This window comes from Betta splendens, chromosome 5 (genome assembly GCF_900634795.4).
Source record: "Betta splendens chromosome 5, fBetSpl5.4, whole genome shotgun sequence".
Classification (NCBI taxonomy): domain Eukaryota; kingdom Metazoa; phylum Chordata; class Actinopteri; order Anabantiformes; family Osphronemidae; genus Betta; species Betta splendens.
In genome coordinates this window covers 9,524,743-9,541,361 of record NC_040885.2, presented here as the reverse complement: position 1 = coordinate 9,541,361, position 16,619 = coordinate 9,524,743, and the positions used below count along the sequence as shown (strand labels likewise).

Sequence of the window (16,619 nt, the reverse complement as noted above, 5' to 3'; positions counted from 1 at the left end):
GTGTATTGTTTATTTTTTTAATTATTTTCCATCAGGTAAATAACATTTGTGACGACTGACAGACAGTAAAAATGTCAAGTTTAATTTCAGAAAAGACAAGGTCATTTTTGATTTTCAAATATACCTGAGAGTAGCAAATGTTATGGCATCATGTTCAACATTCAGGCGTTTAAATAAAATATGTCAATGATGAGCTATGTAGAAACGTGGCACTATATATTGTTTATATTTGGTGTAAATGATTTAAGACTAAAAACTGCTCTTCATGAGACAGATGGTATCTGTTATATCCAAATACCCTAAAAAAACGTGGAAAACACATTCAAAACTAACATTAGTGTCTTGTTCAGTTCCTCCAAATGATAGAAGCTCTGGTTTCTCATAAGCATGAGGATGTTTGGCATTAGGTTAATTACAACTTCAGGCATGCTTTTGCTGTTTTACCCTTGTCAGATGATAAGATTCAAACTTACAGAAGGCATTCAATTCAGAACTCCAAAACAAAAAACACCCAGAGCAGTTATAAGAGAGAATCAAACTGAACCTTGAGTAAACGTCGGTCAGAATTAGTTTAGGGCTGAGCTTTGGATGTGGTTTTGGTCTGAGATGCAGATCTTCAGAAATAATATGTCTGGATGTTGATATGGCATTGTCAACCGCAAAAAACAGTAAAAGGACAGTAGCTACTCAATATTATTAACTGTGTTTTAGGATTGTAGTTTATAAAATTACTCTTTACAGTATAACAATACAAGGATAAAATAATCTGGTGTCTATGGTTCCAGTGATGTGTGATTATCCCAGATTTCTCACTCTCACCACTGAGTGTCAGTAACGCACCGTCAGTAAGAGCAGGCGCATGGGACCTCTGCCTGGTTGCATGCCGTGTCCTTGGTGCTACACATATACTGACAAATATTGCGGATTCTGTCCCTCCTATTAGGACAAATGGGGCCTATGTGATAGCTGAGCCCCGCTCTGTTTGGATTTTTACATTTATTATTTTGGTAAAACTTTTTTGGCATTCATTTAAATTTGCATTGTGCAAATACGTTTTTTCCCCTTAAAAGCCTCTGACTGGTTTAACAATATCTTACAGTAGAAAACCATTATAGGCACATATGTAATATTACCGTACATTATTTAGATAACATTATGCCAGCATGTTAAACAATCTGGAGCCACAGTGACCTCCTATACTAAAGCTTCAAGCAAACATCTTGAAAGTACTCAAGGGCCAGTCTCCAAAATGTAACGGAGCCCCATTCACTCCCTGTTGCTCGTATTTCATCTTTTTCAGGTTTCACTTCCTCCTCGGTGCTCAGCCACTGAGTGGGTGCAGGTCCACTCTGACTTTCTCCCCGGAGCTCATCATGCCAATAGTGGGGTAAAAGCCTTCCACAGGTAAGGCCACTTCCCGCCGACCCACAACCTTTCCGTTACGAGTAAAGAACACCTGTTCAAACAAAACAGAGCAAAGAGATTATATGAATGTTTGCTCGGTTTAGGTCTCCTTAGTTTTATACTCCTAGTTTTTGACAGCATCTTACCATGACCTTCCTCCCCTCTAAATCTTCTCCTTCATCCTCCTCCTCATCTTCATTGTTTGCATACAACTCATTCTGAACCTCGCTGGGCTTTGCAAACTCATCAAGGTCCCAGTAATCTACATCATCTGAAGAAACCCACACAGAGAGATTAACAAAGGCAGACAATTAGAGGCTGTGCCACGTGATGAGACACCGTGCTTCACAGGAGAAAAACATGTCCACCTCCACCATCAAGGCTGAAGTCACGTGGAAACATGATCCCGCAGCCCATAACGTCCCCTTCAAAGCAGCGTGGGCCAAACGGGTCTCCGACCCCGCTGCCCTGGAACAGCTTTCCGTCATCTAAAGAACAACGGAAACACTGAATCATGCTTTATGTAAGAGAAAAAGATGGAACTATCTAAGTCAAAGCAACATCTGGCACCTGTCACATTTGTACAAACCTTTATGACTGATCAGCAAAAAAAAAAAAAATTCTTTTTCCAAACCTCTGATCCTGTTCAGCCAACGCACATTGTAAAGACAGACAAACAAACTCCCACTCACTTCTACAGTCAATTCAGATTTTCCTGTTTACCTGATCTGCATGGTTTGGACTGTGGGAGGAAACCAAGCAACCACAGGAATCCCACACACACGCTCAGGGAAGAACATGTCTTAAATATTAACTTGGAACAATACTCGAGTCTCATCACAGTAATGGGTGCACCTTTGTGACAGGTCTACACTCACCTGCATGATAGGCTATGGACCCTCTGCTCCAACCTGGATGTCTGTTTTTAGGGTAGTCCTATAATTTAACAAATAAAAAACAACGTTTTTATTTCTGGGTTTGTGCAAATACTTTAGACATTGTATTTTTATGTAGCAAATATATATTTTCATTTTTCATTATTTATCTGAAGTCTATTTAATAGGTTGTAAACGAAAAGAAATGTCTTTATTGGGTCAGATTGAAATCATTTCTCACTAAGCTACCTACTATACAGGGAGGGACTCTTGAATTGGATTTCCTGCAAAGTCCAATCTTATTGTAGTAGGTGTAAGCTAAACACTGTTGTGATGGTGGCCCTGTCATAAACATAACACTAACCGGATGTTGGAAGCATGACAAGAGAAGGCTGTTAGACTAGCACGGAGTTAAAGCAATGTCTATAATGACTGCTTTGTAAAAACAGATTATATGACTTTCCCCAAAGTAACAAAAGAGAAAAAGAATGCACCATAAACAACTATTCCGTTATCCAACATAAGCAACAATTGAGCATCTAGTAACTTTTAAGCATCTGTTACCCTGAGATAAAACACCTTTCTTTTGAAAATGGCATGTAGCAATGCCCTCCACTGGCAAACTGCGAGGTGACGAAGGAAGGAACAAAACCTCAGGAATGACCCTGTGATAGATTTATATTGCTCCACCAAAACGCAGACACCCCAAGAAAAACAATTCCTGGAAAACAATCTGTGAAATGACAGAGCTCAGTTCTTCATGCCGTCTGACCTCAGGGGGAGAAACATGCCCACACACAGTAACCAATGGCACAGGAGTCAGTGCGAGCTCAAAGTTGAGGGCGAACACGAGCACACCTGGCAAAACATCAGCGCGATTAGGAAGGTTACAATTAATCAATTAGTGTCCAAAGAACGAATATGAAACGCACTGAACAACATCTGAGCTGGGCTTCATTCTGTACCTGTCATTTAAATGCCACACTGACTGTGTCCACAGAAACCATTGTGCTGATTTATTTATGTTAAACAGGATGTGAACAGTGAGTTCATGATGATTTCATGCAAGGCCAAAGGCAGCTGATTGCAACTCTGATGTGTAAACATCCACAGTGTTCTGTCAGAGTCAACTTATTTCCAAAATAGGGATAATAATTTGATGCCTTCATTTGTTATTAAATACCAGAGAATTGAAGAAATGAATTAGGATATCAGCCTTAAACTGTCTAGCCGGAGGAAGTCCTGCATAGTTTTCATTTTTTCAGTGTACGTGAATCTAAAGAGATATAACTGGAACAATCAAGTGTTCTCCGGATTTATTTCACATGCTCGCCTGCCACATTCAAGTTAACATGGTAGATTAGTACGTAACTGGAACAACCTGCTTTCTATGGAAAACCAGATGCGGGGATAAAATGAGACAATATTTATTCTGTTGTTAGCTGTTCCTCTTTCGGTCATCCATCACTCAGACTGGAAACAGTGAGAGCAAGCACTTCATTTGAGGGAGGGGGCCGTCGCGGTGTGCGAGGGGGGAAAACGGTGTTTTCTTTAGCGACAGATAACCACAGTGTGAGCGCAGAACGCAGCGGCGCGTGCCAGCGGTGACGACGAGGCGGCCGTTACCCTGCGTGCCAGCCCCAGGGCAATGTAGCATTTCTCTCCAGCGTCCGTGATCTCCAGCTCGTAGTAGTGGAAGCGTGTGCTGAGAGGCCTCCGGGCCTGAGCCAAGCCCACGTCCACGATGCTCTTCCCTTTCCCCGTGTACTCGAGCAGCTGAGGAAACAGACACGAGCGAGTTTGAGTTCACAGACGGTGCATTAATACCATTCAAATCACGTCACAGTCATGCTGAGGCACTTCAGAGTAAGATTCAGGATCTACAGCTATAAAGAGATATTGGATTTAAATTAGCATTTTAAAAGCAGAACTGTGGACATTTCTTTGATTAAGGCGACAGGCTGTTTCTGTAATGGTCATAATTGTGAAAGCGCATTCATTGTGGGGAGCCACAGTTATCATTTGTCTCTTAAGTTGCATGGTGGCTTTGTGCATCTTTTAAATATCTGCTCTTTTGCCTCTAAACTCCAGTCTCAAACAGGCAGCTGTGTTTAGTGAGAAACCTCTGATAAACCCTTTGTAAACTTGACGCCTGGTACCAAACAGCAGACGAGACAAACTGAGCAATACAATAAAATACATTATAGTATGTACGTAGTGGACAGGCTTAGTTACTGTACTTTATGTAGGTGTGGACTGTATAAAAACCTTCCTGTTCCCCTACATTTTACAGTAAGTTTCACTGTTTGGATGTGAAAGAGCAGATTGGATTTCACTTCCTGCTTTTCAGGTCGCAACAGACAAGAATTAGGGTGAGAATGTGTTCATACCACTTAACCTTTAGAGATGATAGATAAATAAATGTGTTGTAACAACGCTGCACTATATGCCTCATTACTGAAAGCTATGCTGCGACAGCCTTTTACATCTTGCCACGCATCTACATTGATTCCTTCTCTTTGGACGTCATGCAGTAACACACAGGCTTATAACGTGACCCTCGCAAAAGAGCGACAGTAGTGAAAATAATCTATTTTATGAGGATGCTTTAACCAATGTTTAACTGCTTACATGCTGTTAATTTGCCTACTTGATGTCTGCCGCAGTTACAACACCACAAGTTGCACAATTTGAAAAAAAAACACACAACAACAGTGTAATCTCGTCATTACGATCGACTGCCGTCAGCAACAGCAGCTATTAAGACGCAAGCACATGCACGCACACACATTTTAATTCTCAGTTTGAAGCATTTGCACTGCTTCCTGGGAGCAGTCTGAACAGGTAAACAGCAGCTCTGATGGCCCGTGTAACTGTGGTTAAACTCATTTGGAGTACATCAACGTGTAAACACCTTCGCCGGTTTGAGTTCGTCTGTATAGTCAGATTTCTACTGTCTTGGTAAACAGTAGTTTCAAATTGTTCCTGCAGATGCGTCGAAATGTACGTCCGACTAAACAGGCAACCACAAGTCTCAGCAAATTACTAAAGAATGACACTTTATGTTATTGCTTGGGCAAACTGCAAACAATGTAGAAGAAGAAGCCCGGAACTAAGGATGCAATACTGAAACTGGGACTACAAACCATAAAGCATACAACAAAACGGCCTTATCCCTCATGAGCCTGAAAATCCTATGGAAAAACACCTCTTCTTTGTCATGGACATGTTCTGTTTGTCTTGTCCTGACAATGTTCAAGTAGTATTAAGATTTGCATGTGTAATTGAACGGTTGCAAGGAGTTCAGACGATTGTTTTGCGCCCTGCATTCACACAGGACAGAGCCAGATTTGCACAAGTGAATGATAAATAAATGTGCGGGTGGCAAGCAGGATGGCCGCGTTTGCCCACAGGCCTTTCAGCTGTGCTCTCCTCCCATCCGCTTTCAATTCAGGTTTTGTGCATATCAACGCCTGAGTCAGACACAAACACTGCTGCTGAGGGAACACAGAGTAAAGGGTGGAGACCAAAACAGAACAACAGGCAGGAGGTCACTGAGCACCCCTGGGTACAATATACTTACAACAGCATCTAATATTTATACCTGAATCTGTTTATCGACCATTTGTCTGAAGACTTGTTTGAACTTTGTCTCATTGATTTGACACAGGTCTACACACTTCACAAAGACGCTCAGCTGAATTGATATGCACTCAAACAAGGTTAGACTTACAAAGCAACATTTTAAATTATCGGGGAAGCACCCACAAATCTGAAAACAGAGGGTGCCGTTCCCTTAGAGGCTGAGATGTTAATAAGGAGTGTTGGGTTTTATGTGAGATACAGTATAAATATCCCATAGGTAAAAGGTTAAATGCAGGTTAAATGAATAATCAGTTCAGTACAACCGCGATTTGCAGAATGTGAAACTTGATATGATGCATTTCCGAGCAATAATCAGGTGCGTGCAGTTTCCTCGCCCTCATATGAGTCAATCATTCCACTGCATGCACCTTCTAGGTAAACAACCTGTCAAAGTTTTCATGTTACCTTTAATCCTTTGAGTGGCAGACGTGTTTGCAGTAAAACTGGTAACAGGAAAAGTGTTTTCCACTATCGAGCGTCCGTCTCTCTGTGCCTGACGTACCGTGCCTGTCACTTTGATGTCGTGGAGACGAGCCCAGTCCTCTTCATGGCTGTCCACTATCATCAGGCCGTCATCCTCCTCCATGCCCCATTCTGCGTTCAGGTCCAGCAGCACTTCTTCCCCCAGGGAGTGCATTCCCACAGCAGGGTAGAGAGCATCAGGAGAGGCTGGGATTTCTACACTGCCGACCTGCGCACACAATCACATGCATTCTAATAAGGACAAATGCAGTTATAAATCTATATTGACTATCCACATTCTGTGTGATCTAAAGCAAAACAGTAGTAATGGAGTGCTTACTTCTTTACCATTCTTGGTAAAAAATACCGTTAATTGTCCATCGTCAGAGTCCAGGGATACTCCACAGCCAATTCGGTCACCTCTGCAGCATTTGGGACCGAACTGCTGCCCTACAGTGTTTCCATTATACAGCCTGTGGAAAGACACGTGGAAGAGGTTGAATGTTAATGAATTTTCAGATCTCAAATATGTTCACAGAAGGAAAATGAAAAGGATGACAATTTATTGAAAGCAACTCACAGCATTTCAGTCTTTTAGTAAATCTGACTTAATAATAAAAGACAAACGATACAAATGTCTACAACCGGTCAGTTTTTTTTTTTTGAAGCATGTACAGTATCTTAACATAATTCTACAGAATAATGTGCTAGAACACAAAGAGACTGTAACGAGGCTAAAATTTGATTAATCCGCTATTTATTCGTAAAGACAAATTCAGTAAATGAAATAAAATCATTATCGACACATACTTGCCATCATCAGCATGAAAAGCTACAGAATGTGGGAGCCAGCCTGGCTGATGGTCCAGTTTGTATAATTGAGGCACCAAGCCAACAGCGATCATGCCCCTCACCCCTGTATCGACGATGGTTACCTGAGAACACCACGGGCATATTTATTGCCAGGAAACAAGAACTGGTTCGCCACCATGACAATGTTACTTTTAATAAGTTGAGTTTGAAGACAAAAATATCTTGATCTTTGCAAAACTTAAGCAGAGCTACAACACAGCCGGAGGCAGTAGGTACTTGGGTTTCCTCTGAATAATGCAGAGAGCCATTTTATCCTTCCTCTGACACATCTTCAGATACTAGTCTAGAATCAGAGTCATAAACTACTCATTACACATCATGTGTGGGAGGCTGGTAAGATGGTGAAACAATGTAAGCAAGACAAACGAGGGTGCAGTCAGGGTGAAGTATGAATCTAGCACAATGTTTGCCTTATCACAATTCAATTCTGATGGTGGTGGTTTTAATAACAAGTTAATTGTCCTATATAAAAATGTATAATTTTTACCAAACCCACTTTTTGCATAGAAAAGTTATGAACAACTTGGTGGTGTTAATTCAGGTATCTGAGCAAAAAGGGTTTATCTCCTGTGGACCGGAACTCCTCACAGGTGCTGAATCGCCCAGACACAAATGAAATGACAATCCATCCAAAATATGTGATGGACTGCAATGTCCCTGCTGGTTAAATAATCGTCAGCGTCAGTTGAAGTGTTGTTCAAATATTGACTAGAAACAGTTGCTATTTCTGCTCCACCCCAGTTTTTTTTACAAGCTATTATGTTACATCTCTCTCTTGGGTTGACGCTGCTTCTCTTTTCACTTCATAAAACCTCCAAGTCAACCTGAAACTATACAGTATTATCTTGCACAAGCTCACATGATGGCTGAAATTGAAAACAATGAAGTTAAACTCTGACTTGCACCGTTGTTATCATAACTCAAAACTGGCTGCATGACATCATCCCTTGGGATTACTACATGGACCCACTCCAATCAGTGCACTGCTGGGAAATACACGGCAAGCAGAAGAGGAAACTTCCAACTTCTTTCCCATGACCTCAACACTCTCCCGAGAGTGAGACCAGTGTTTCTGTGCATGTGCAAAACATATACCTATAGCAGACCTTTAAAATCTACCATCAGCACTCACTTTAACTATTATTCAGGAGCTCAAAGGCCCATTTACACAAATTGGTTTCTCCCTCCTCCAGAGGGACTCCCACAACGTGAGTCATAAGGATAAAGCACACGTAAGCATAAAGGTTGAGAGGTTCAGCTTCTGTTTCAGTACACGTCAGGTAGGACGTGTGTATTAGGCAAGTTGCAACATGGTGTCTGAGAAACTGTCCCGAGATGTTTGTGCACGGTCTGGATTACCAAGAACAGTGAAATGAAACAATGCACGTGATTTAATACGAACTGTGAAACTTTCAGCATTAGAAAAGAAACACCCACTGAAATTTAAGTATACACGTATATATGCAGATTGAGACAGTTTTCAAATAAAACTGAGTTCACTGTTATCAGCAAAAAAGTTCTTAAGGGATTACTTCCTAAAGTAAGCTTGGAGTTGTCATACCACCATATATAGCTATTAACTGCATATTAGCAACCTAATATAACAGGTTGTTTGTTCTAAAACCAGTCAGGCTATTCATACATAATGTTGACTGGCTTGTTGTACATAACACTACATTTATTATCTTCTAGTATGTCACTTGGTTTATGTTATAGGTCCTTATGTTCCATGTAAGCGCCGAATCACAAAGAAATTCCTAGTATTGCGAAACTGTACTGTACATGGCAAAAAACGTAATTCTGATTCTGATTCTGATATTGTGGCACGTGAGATGTAGGATACAGTTGTAGCAACAGTAACTCACAACACCCACGTTTTGTCACGTCAATGTTTTGTAGCAGTAACCTGTAATAAAAACAGAAAAGAAATGGAAAACACGTGGACTCTAGTAACTACATTTACTGAAGTCGCTTGTCGACTGCATCCTTCTATATCCATATTTATATGTTCTGCCTTTGATATAAATGATTTTGACACGTGACTTTAGGTTTAGCAATAGCTTCAGCTGTTACTGTATGTCCAGTCCTACTTCACACTCTAAACAGATCCATCAATTAGTTCAACAAACCTCTTTCCAAGTCCAAACATATCTCGGATGTGTTATTTCTAGGAGGTCAGGAGGATTTTTTACTCTGGTTCAGAAAGCTTAGATGTGCTATTAGACATGATGGCTGCCAGGTCTCTGAGGCAGTGCCCTAGATCCATAATATTGTACATCCTAACACATTAAAGGGACTTCTTTGTACTGTACTATTTTCACAATCTGTACACACATACAGTAAAACCACTTTCTGCTTATTAAAAATTACACCAGAGACTTGGTAACTTATAGTGTACAATATACAGCATTTGTACTTGATTCAAAAGGTTCTGAACAGGTAGTATTGTTCAGATATATATATATAAGAGAATATTATAAATTATTTGAAAAAAATAATGGAATAAATAAAACAACAGGATCAGTACTACACTAATTAAAATGTATCTGATTGGGTCCCATTTCTGGTTAAAATACATCTTAATCCCCAGTGAAACTCAAACTAAGGTGAGGTTTTCATGATGTGGAGTCGAGCATATGAGTTGAGATATTAAAAATTAGTAAAATCAACTCAGTAAATAACTAGTTAGCTTGTTTTTTATAAACTGGTATTTCTGTGTAGGATTTATAATTATAAACTGAGGGAAAAACATAAACTCCTACCTCAAAGTAACGATTTCGTCTTGACAATGGCCTGGCTGCCACAAAACAGCCCACTTCATCTGAATTTCCATGATACCTTTTTGAAAGTCAAAAAATAAATAACAAACATTACTATAAGAATCCTTCTTGTGAAATGATTTAGGGAAAGCGGGGTGTTCATTCAGTGAGGGGCTGTAACAGAAAATCAGCAATGAAATTTGCTTATCACAGTTACCTGAGTATGTCCCCATCTCTCACCATCCGTTTGAGTCGCTCCCTGTATCTCACGGCTCGCACCTCACGAATTTCTCTGATTCGTCTCCTCCAATTCAGAAAGCGGTAATGAAGGTTTATATCTTCCATTTCTGAATATCATTACAATCTAGAATGCAGGGAAACAATAAGAAAACGACCAAAATATCAGCTGAAATATTGGCAAACTAACTGAGCATTTTTTTGTTACTCATTGAGAAGCATCATTTGTGATCAATTATAAAATGCTGGTATTGCAGCGATGTAAAGCAAGCTCGTGACTTTTTAATAAAAGACAGCAAACATCCTTGACCACGACATGATTATTCGTGTTGTCGATCAACAACAAGGACCTGAGTTTGATCCTCAGGCCAAACCCTTCCTTTGTGTGTTTGTGTTTTTCCATTTACGTTTAATCCCACATTCCACAGACAAGCAAAGGCCTGGACAGTGACTGTACGTGCCAAGAGGCATGAACATGAGTCTCCTGCTAGTGTTATCCCCGTTAGGAAAAAGCCTATCAATTGAGCTGTGCTTCTGTCGTTTCATACCACACTGGACAAGGTCCAAATCGAAGATCGCTACACAATAACACGTCAAGTCTGATTAGAGTGTTTCACTTGAGATCTTGTCTGAAGTAGTATGAATATGAAAAGACACATTGGCATAATCAGAGCAGTATCAATATCAGCGAAAGCCTTCATATTTGGCCAATTAAAAATAAAATTTAATTCTGGACAGATCTTTGTCTTTAATTGTACAAATCTGAATGCCCTTAAATGTATTTATTCCATTTCTTCTGGCTCTGTGTACCAGGGTCATTGGCCTGAGCCTGACTGTCAGATGCTACTGTAGTTAACCATCTGAGACAGTTTAATAACACACAACTAATATGGTCCTTTGGTGGACACACAACAGCCAGAATTCAGCCAGAGCTGATGCCTAAATATTGTGTATTCGATAGATGATAGATAATAGATAATCTCCAAAATTTAGAAGATGGACATAAACAATGAAAAATCACTGGTAAATTGGCCACTATTTTATGTCACCATTTTTACTGGATAACTTTAATATTACTAAATGAAGATGCATTATCAAGCACCAAGTAGCCTACAAACAAACACTTGATGCTAATGCTTCATTTAAATAAAGTGTTGATTGACGGCCCTATGGTTGGGTCAGATTGACTCCGTTGGTCGTATATTCTGATGTCTTAGTACTGAAATATTTTAGGAGTATCATGCCGGGACAAAAGCTGTCGTTAAAAATAACACTGAATAAATATGGCCTAATGTTGGTGAGCGACGACTAAAAGCATGATATTAGCCCATATATGGGGTGAGTCTCTGTTTTTATACAGTGAACAAATAAGCGAGATATCGCCTCATATAATTACTTGTTACGTGTAACTTTTACAACGTACCATTTTACGAGCCCCCCATAAACGCAACATTACATTTCCCAAACTACAGGCAGTTATCGGTTGGCCGGCTAGCCACTTTCAGTGCCTGAACATTACCGCGCTGTGTGGCCAACAATGCCCCGTAAACATGAATACACCTCAGGATACGCCCACACTACTCAAAGCCCCGTTGTCCTATTTTGATTTCTTACTGTTTTAAAACTTGTAACGCGTCGTCCTTCGGTTTTTCTTCCAATTTTAAGGAGGTGAAGTATGTCACTTTATGTCCAACCTGCGCTGCCGGAAGTCCCGCCTTCTCGACCAATCACATTACAGAATAAAGACAGCGCATAGTCTTTAACCTGTACAGTGCCGCGTGCGTGCGTGGAGGAGCACTTGCGCGTGCGGATACGTTTTAATTTGTTGCCGTCATTGTAAGAACATTATTACATTATTTTTAAATACTTAAATGTTATAGTATATAAAAAGAACAGCCTCACATTGGTGACACATATAACTATCAAATTATATAAAAAAGTACATTATAGAATTTAGGAAGTAGAAGCGTTTGATAGTTATAAAAGGTCAGTTAATTTCCTTTTTGTTTCTATTGTTTCCACGCAATTGAACTAAGAAACAGTGGGAAACATGAAGATGGATATTTAGAGTCTGATATATACACATACTTAATAGATACAGGTTTTCAACTGCCCTCAGCTGTATTTGCAAAAGGGTTTAGAGAGAGAGACTGAGAAGGAGGCACGCCAGCATCTACTGTAAATCTATAGCAGCTTAAATAAGAGACTCAGTGACCTGTGGCATAACATGGATGAATGAGGTGGATGAAGCTTTAGAATCAAAAGTCGACTGAAGTGTGGAGGATCCGCAGCGAGGAGAATATTAGGGTATCTCGATCTGCCTGCCTAAGGTCCGTTAATGGTCTGTAGCTTATTAACCAACTAAACGCATTGACTTTATAAGAGTGTATGACTGTGAATGCACCTTCTAGAGCCTAAGATCATGTTTACCTGTGTGAACGCTGGCTTCTGGCTACAATGAAGATCCAGCATCAGACTAATGCAGCAAACTATTAACTGAGCCTTATCCTCGAAAGCTCCATACACCCACATATGTTAAATCAGGTTGTGACAAAATCCCCCACTACACATTTGTATTGTCTGCGCGTATTTCGTAATGTTGGTTAATCCTGACAGTAGTCTACCACAGCGCTGCCTGTCTACTTTTACTGAACTTGAGTAATATTTAATTCATGTAAATGCACTTCCGCTTGAAGGTGGTACATCCCCTCTAAACCTGAGAAACACCATGTTGTGTACATTGTGTTCTCATAGACATTATCTGAGTGGGCACTGGTTATTAATGATACATTAGGTTAGAAGACACGCTGTCAGATTTTTGAGATCCTGTCTTTTAATTTAATGTGTTTGTGACTCACATGGTGGAATTTACTGGGTGGGACTATTTGCTTGTGGCTATTGATGTCTTAGTCATCCAGCCTCTGAGTGGCACTCCTTCAGCCTGTCAGTGTTGGACATTTCTTATAAATCTTTAGCCCTGCAGTTACAGACTCTGGAAAGTGTTTTTTTGTGGTTGCTATTTAAAGAAAAATCAAAATGTCCAAAACAACAGACAAAAGGTTGGAAGCAACTAAGTTTTGACTTTAGGAGATCAAGACATTTACTTACAGGCAAATCTATTCTCACATACTATCACATAATCTACTAGTACTAATTATCTCCTCATTATGATTATAACAACCTGCACAGGCCTTTAGTGACTAATAGGCTAAAAAACACTTATTATCATCTCAGTGACATTAACAAACTGCAAAATAAGTCATTTCTGGTGTCAGATAAAAATAAAGGGCAGTAAAAGTCTCTACTTGTATAATTACTGTTGTTATCTTTACATATCATTGGAATTGACATTTTCAGAATTGAAAAGTGGTAACAGCATCACCTTGGAACCTTTATCTTTAAATATTGTTGTCTTTTCCAATGACAATAAGTTGGCAGCGTGTTTTGCTGTATTTTGGCTGCTCGGCCACAGTTGGCCGGTCGCGAGGAGGCATCACCTCTGGAAACCCCGGCAGAGCAGCGGAGCAGCTTCCACAGCAATTACCTGATCGCTCGTGATTAATGCCTGTGTGTGAAACCAGCCATTCAGCAGGACGCCAGACGGCAACCGGTATGACACTGCATGAGTGTGTCTGTGTCAGAGACAAGGGGAAACGGGGTGTGCTCTGCTCCGCTGCGTGGAAACAAGAGGGAAAGCTAACATTCTCCATCATGTACCCTCCCATACCTTTCCCCACTGGTTTGGGCTCTTTAAAAGCTGCTGCCAGTGGTGTCTGACAGCCTCATTATACTTCTGTCTTGACTTGAAGGAATTACATCCACCTCTCCACACGCAGACACATTGGTTATTAAGCTTTTGCAGAAAGCAGTCAACACGTGCTCTCCATTTATTAGTGGAGAACTCTCCGGGTAAGATGCTTCTGTGTTCCGCCGTCCTGGTGCTGCTCCTGCTGCAGCCATCCCAGTCAGGCCCAGCGCCGCTGACCACAGCGCCCAGAGGAAGTGGCGCCAGCCGGGCGAAGCCTCCGCAGGGCGAGCCGCCCGTGGACTCCAACGCCACCGCTCTCGCGGTCGGAGAGCCGTGCGGCGTCTACACCCTGGGCTGCGGCCACGGGCTGCGCTGCGCCCCCCCAGAGGATGAGCCCAGGCCCCTCCGAGCTCTGCTGGAAGGCAGGGGCGTCTGCACCCCCGCCCTCGGCGGCAGCCCGACGGACGAGGTCCCAACTGCAGGTGAGTCTCAGCAGCTGGTGGGAGACAGCAGCTAAGCTTCGGCTGATATATTTCTATGAAATATTATTTAAATCAACAGACGTTCCAGTAATCGTGTAACATTAATGTGATGTACAGAGTTATAAAATAAGCCTGGTAGTGGTTTTAGTACTGAGTGTAAACCTCATTGAAAGTAAATTTGATTAAAGTTGATTTGTGCCTTTATCTGATTCTAGCCCCAGTTCCTACTGAGGATCCAGATGAGGTAAACGTTCTTTGATGCTTTTTGGTGAATATCATCACAGGTCGCGAGCATCACTGGCCTGACATCCGACGTGTATTCACTTGCATGTGTTGAATCCCTGTTTTCAACAGGCTCCGTGCCGTAAGCTTCTGACGACGCTCGTCAACGGCCTGGACGCCCACGTGTTCAAATCGAATCAAGACATCTACATGCCCAACTGTGACAAGCGTGGCTTCTTCAGAAAGAAGCAGGTGAGTTTCCACAAAACACCAGACACGGGTTTCGAGTGACGCCGGTCGTTCTTCTCTGACACTGGGTGCGTGTGTGCCGTGTGCTCTCCCCGTGCAGTGCTGGTCATCCCGGGGCAAGCAGCGCGGCAAGTGCTGGTGTGTGGACGAGAGCGGCATGCCGGTGTCGTCGAGCACCAAGAAGAGAGGCAGCCTGAGGTGCTGAGAGGCCCCCGGCCGGCGCCGCGGGCCCGAGCGCGTTGTCACGCGGCCGGTGGAGAGGCGGGATGAGGGAGCACCATCTGGAGTCTGGAGCAACGTCCGGCAGGGCCTCACATTTCAGGCAGCAGCAGCCAGAAGCGGCTTTCCACCAATGAGATCCTCAGAGCCTAAAACCCCATTTCTGTCTCGTTGGCGCCCTCTACTGAACATTTTAAAAATGCATTCATCCATATTTGGTTCCCTCAATATTGCAGTGTATTTAAACTTACAACAAGTGAGGATGTGTTTATTTCACTATTCTTTGGGCTGCATATATTCAAAAAGATCTAAAGTTTTACAGGAGTTTCTTTATTATTAGGTGTGTACGACACATAGATCTGGTGTCATTTGATTTTTCGTATGCACTCAGATCATTATATTTATATATTATAATAGCTAAAACCTACACAAATCCCTGTTAATGTATTAATGTAATTGCTGTACATATATCCTTAAATAATCCTATTTAAATTGCTTTAAATATATTTTATTTATGCACTTCATATTTCTGAAGCTTCGAATAATAAACCTGAAACCCAATTTTGCAGCTTTTTGTTCCAAGTTCACATTTTAAACTATCAGATGGAATGACAAAGATTGTAATGGCATAAAATTCGATTATTACAAAACTTGACAGGCTCTGTATGTTTTCTGTTGGGTGTCTGAAAAAATGTGTGTTTGATCTGGAAGACAGAGAACAGAGAAGAAGAGCTGTTCGTCATGATGGCGCATTTAACACAAACAAGGTCATAAAAAGTGTGTTTGTGTGGGTGGGTGTGTGTGAGGTTAAAACCTCAATTTCAGTGAGGATAACAATTTAACCCTTGGACTTTTAAACATAATAAAACTGGTTAATAACTAAATGTGACTAAAGTATCTTTTGGTTGTTGATAAGACATTACATTTATGGAATAAATGTGAACGTTATTTGACATGTTGATTAAACTTTCATTAACTCTACCAGTAACAGGACTGAGCACATAAACAGTAAAGTGGAGAATTTATAAACAGTTAAATGTAAAATGACTTGCAAATCTTTTAATATCGTCAAGTAAACTTTGAACCTCTCAATAATAATGTAACAACACATGTCAGCGCATTAGTTACAGTCAGTCTGTTTTTCTAAACATTTGTGGTATTTTCTTCCAAGTCATGACTTACATCTTGTACCCAAGATCACTTTAAAGTCAAGACTGTATTCTTTTTATTAGTATTAATGATATAATAATAACCGGGAGGCCGCTGGCAGAGATCCTTCTTATCTTCACATGGGCGAGTTTTTGTTTCATCCTCCTGTTTTCGTGCGTCGGGGCTCGCGGGCCTCTGCGCCCGTTTGATTCATTGTTGCTGGACTGAAAAGACGCAACATGATCACAAGCCGATTGTCCGCGGAGCGGCCGGTTCACAGCGAGCCCGAAAGGCG

General features: G+C 41.2%; 2 protein-coding genes across 2 annotated transcripts; one reads left to right on the top strand and one right to left on the bottom strand.

The window, feature by feature from the left end:
* Positions 1 to 3: 3 nt before the first annotated feature.
* On the bottom strand, positions 4 to 11,980 carry LOC114855002 (SPRY domain-containing protein 3-like). The gene is made up of 11 exons (XM_029149648.2): positions 11,870 to 11,980; positions 10,236 to 10,382; positions 10,022 to 10,097; positions 7,197 to 7,321; positions 6,727 to 6,859; positions 6,427 to 6,615; positions 3,906 to 4,055; positions 2,283 to 2,340; positions 1,773 to 1,892; positions 1,551 to 1,675; positions 4 to 1,456 (listed from the first exon to the last, which is right to left on the bottom strand). Exons 2-11 carry the CDS (start codon positions 10,361 to 10,363, stop codon positions 1,322 to 1,324), a joined length of 1,239 nt encoding a protein of 412 aa, XP_029005481.1. The 5' UTR covers positions 10,364 to 10,382; positions 11,870 to 11,980; the 3' UTR covers positions 4 to 1,321.
* A 1,788-nt stretch (positions 11,981 to 13,768) lies between these two features.
* Positions 13,769 to 16,042, top strand: LOC114855781 (insulin-like growth factor-binding protein 3). Its single transcript, XM_029151243.3, has 4 exons — positions 13,769 to 14,485; positions 14,701 to 14,729; positions 14,840 to 14,959; positions 15,057 to 16,042. Exons 1-4 carry the CDS (start codon positions 14,170 to 14,172, stop codon positions 15,159 to 15,161), a joined length of 570 nt encoding a protein of 189 aa, XP_029007076.1. The 5' UTR covers positions 13,769 to 14,169; the 3' UTR covers positions 15,162 to 16,042.
* The last annotated feature ends 577 nt before the right edge of the window (positions 16,043 to 16,619 follow it).

What these genes read in the sequence shown, in the direction of transcription:
- LOC114855002 (XM_029149648.2), bottom strand. Translation starts at nt 10,363, where the DNA reads ATGGAAGATATAAACCTTCATTACCGCTTTCTGAATTGGAGGAGACGA. An exon ending in ACATCAAAGTGACAGGCACG is followed by an intron (nt 4,056 to 6,426) that starts GTACGTCAGGCA and finishes CTGTTTCCTCAG; the next exon opens with CTGCTCGAGTACACGGGGAA. An exon ending in TAGAGGGGAGGAAGGTCATG is followed by an intron (nt 1,457 to 1,550) that starts GTAAGATGCTGT and finishes TTGTTTGAACAG; the next exon opens with GTGTTCTTTACTCGTAACGG.
- LOC114855781 (XM_029151243.3), top strand. Translation starts at nt 14,170, where the DNA reads ATGCTTCTGTGTTCCGCCGTCCTGGTGCTGCTCCTGCTGCAGCCATCC. An exon ending in GGACGAGGTCCCAACTGCAG is followed by an intron (nt 14,486 to 14,700) that starts GTGAGTCTCAGC and finishes ATCTGATTCTAG; the next exon opens with CCCCAGTTCCTACTGAGGAT. An exon ending in CTACTGAGGATCCAGATGAG is followed by an intron (nt 14,730 to 14,839) that starts GTAAACGTTCTT and finishes TGTTTTCAACAG; the next exon opens with GCTCCGTGCCGTAAGCTTCT.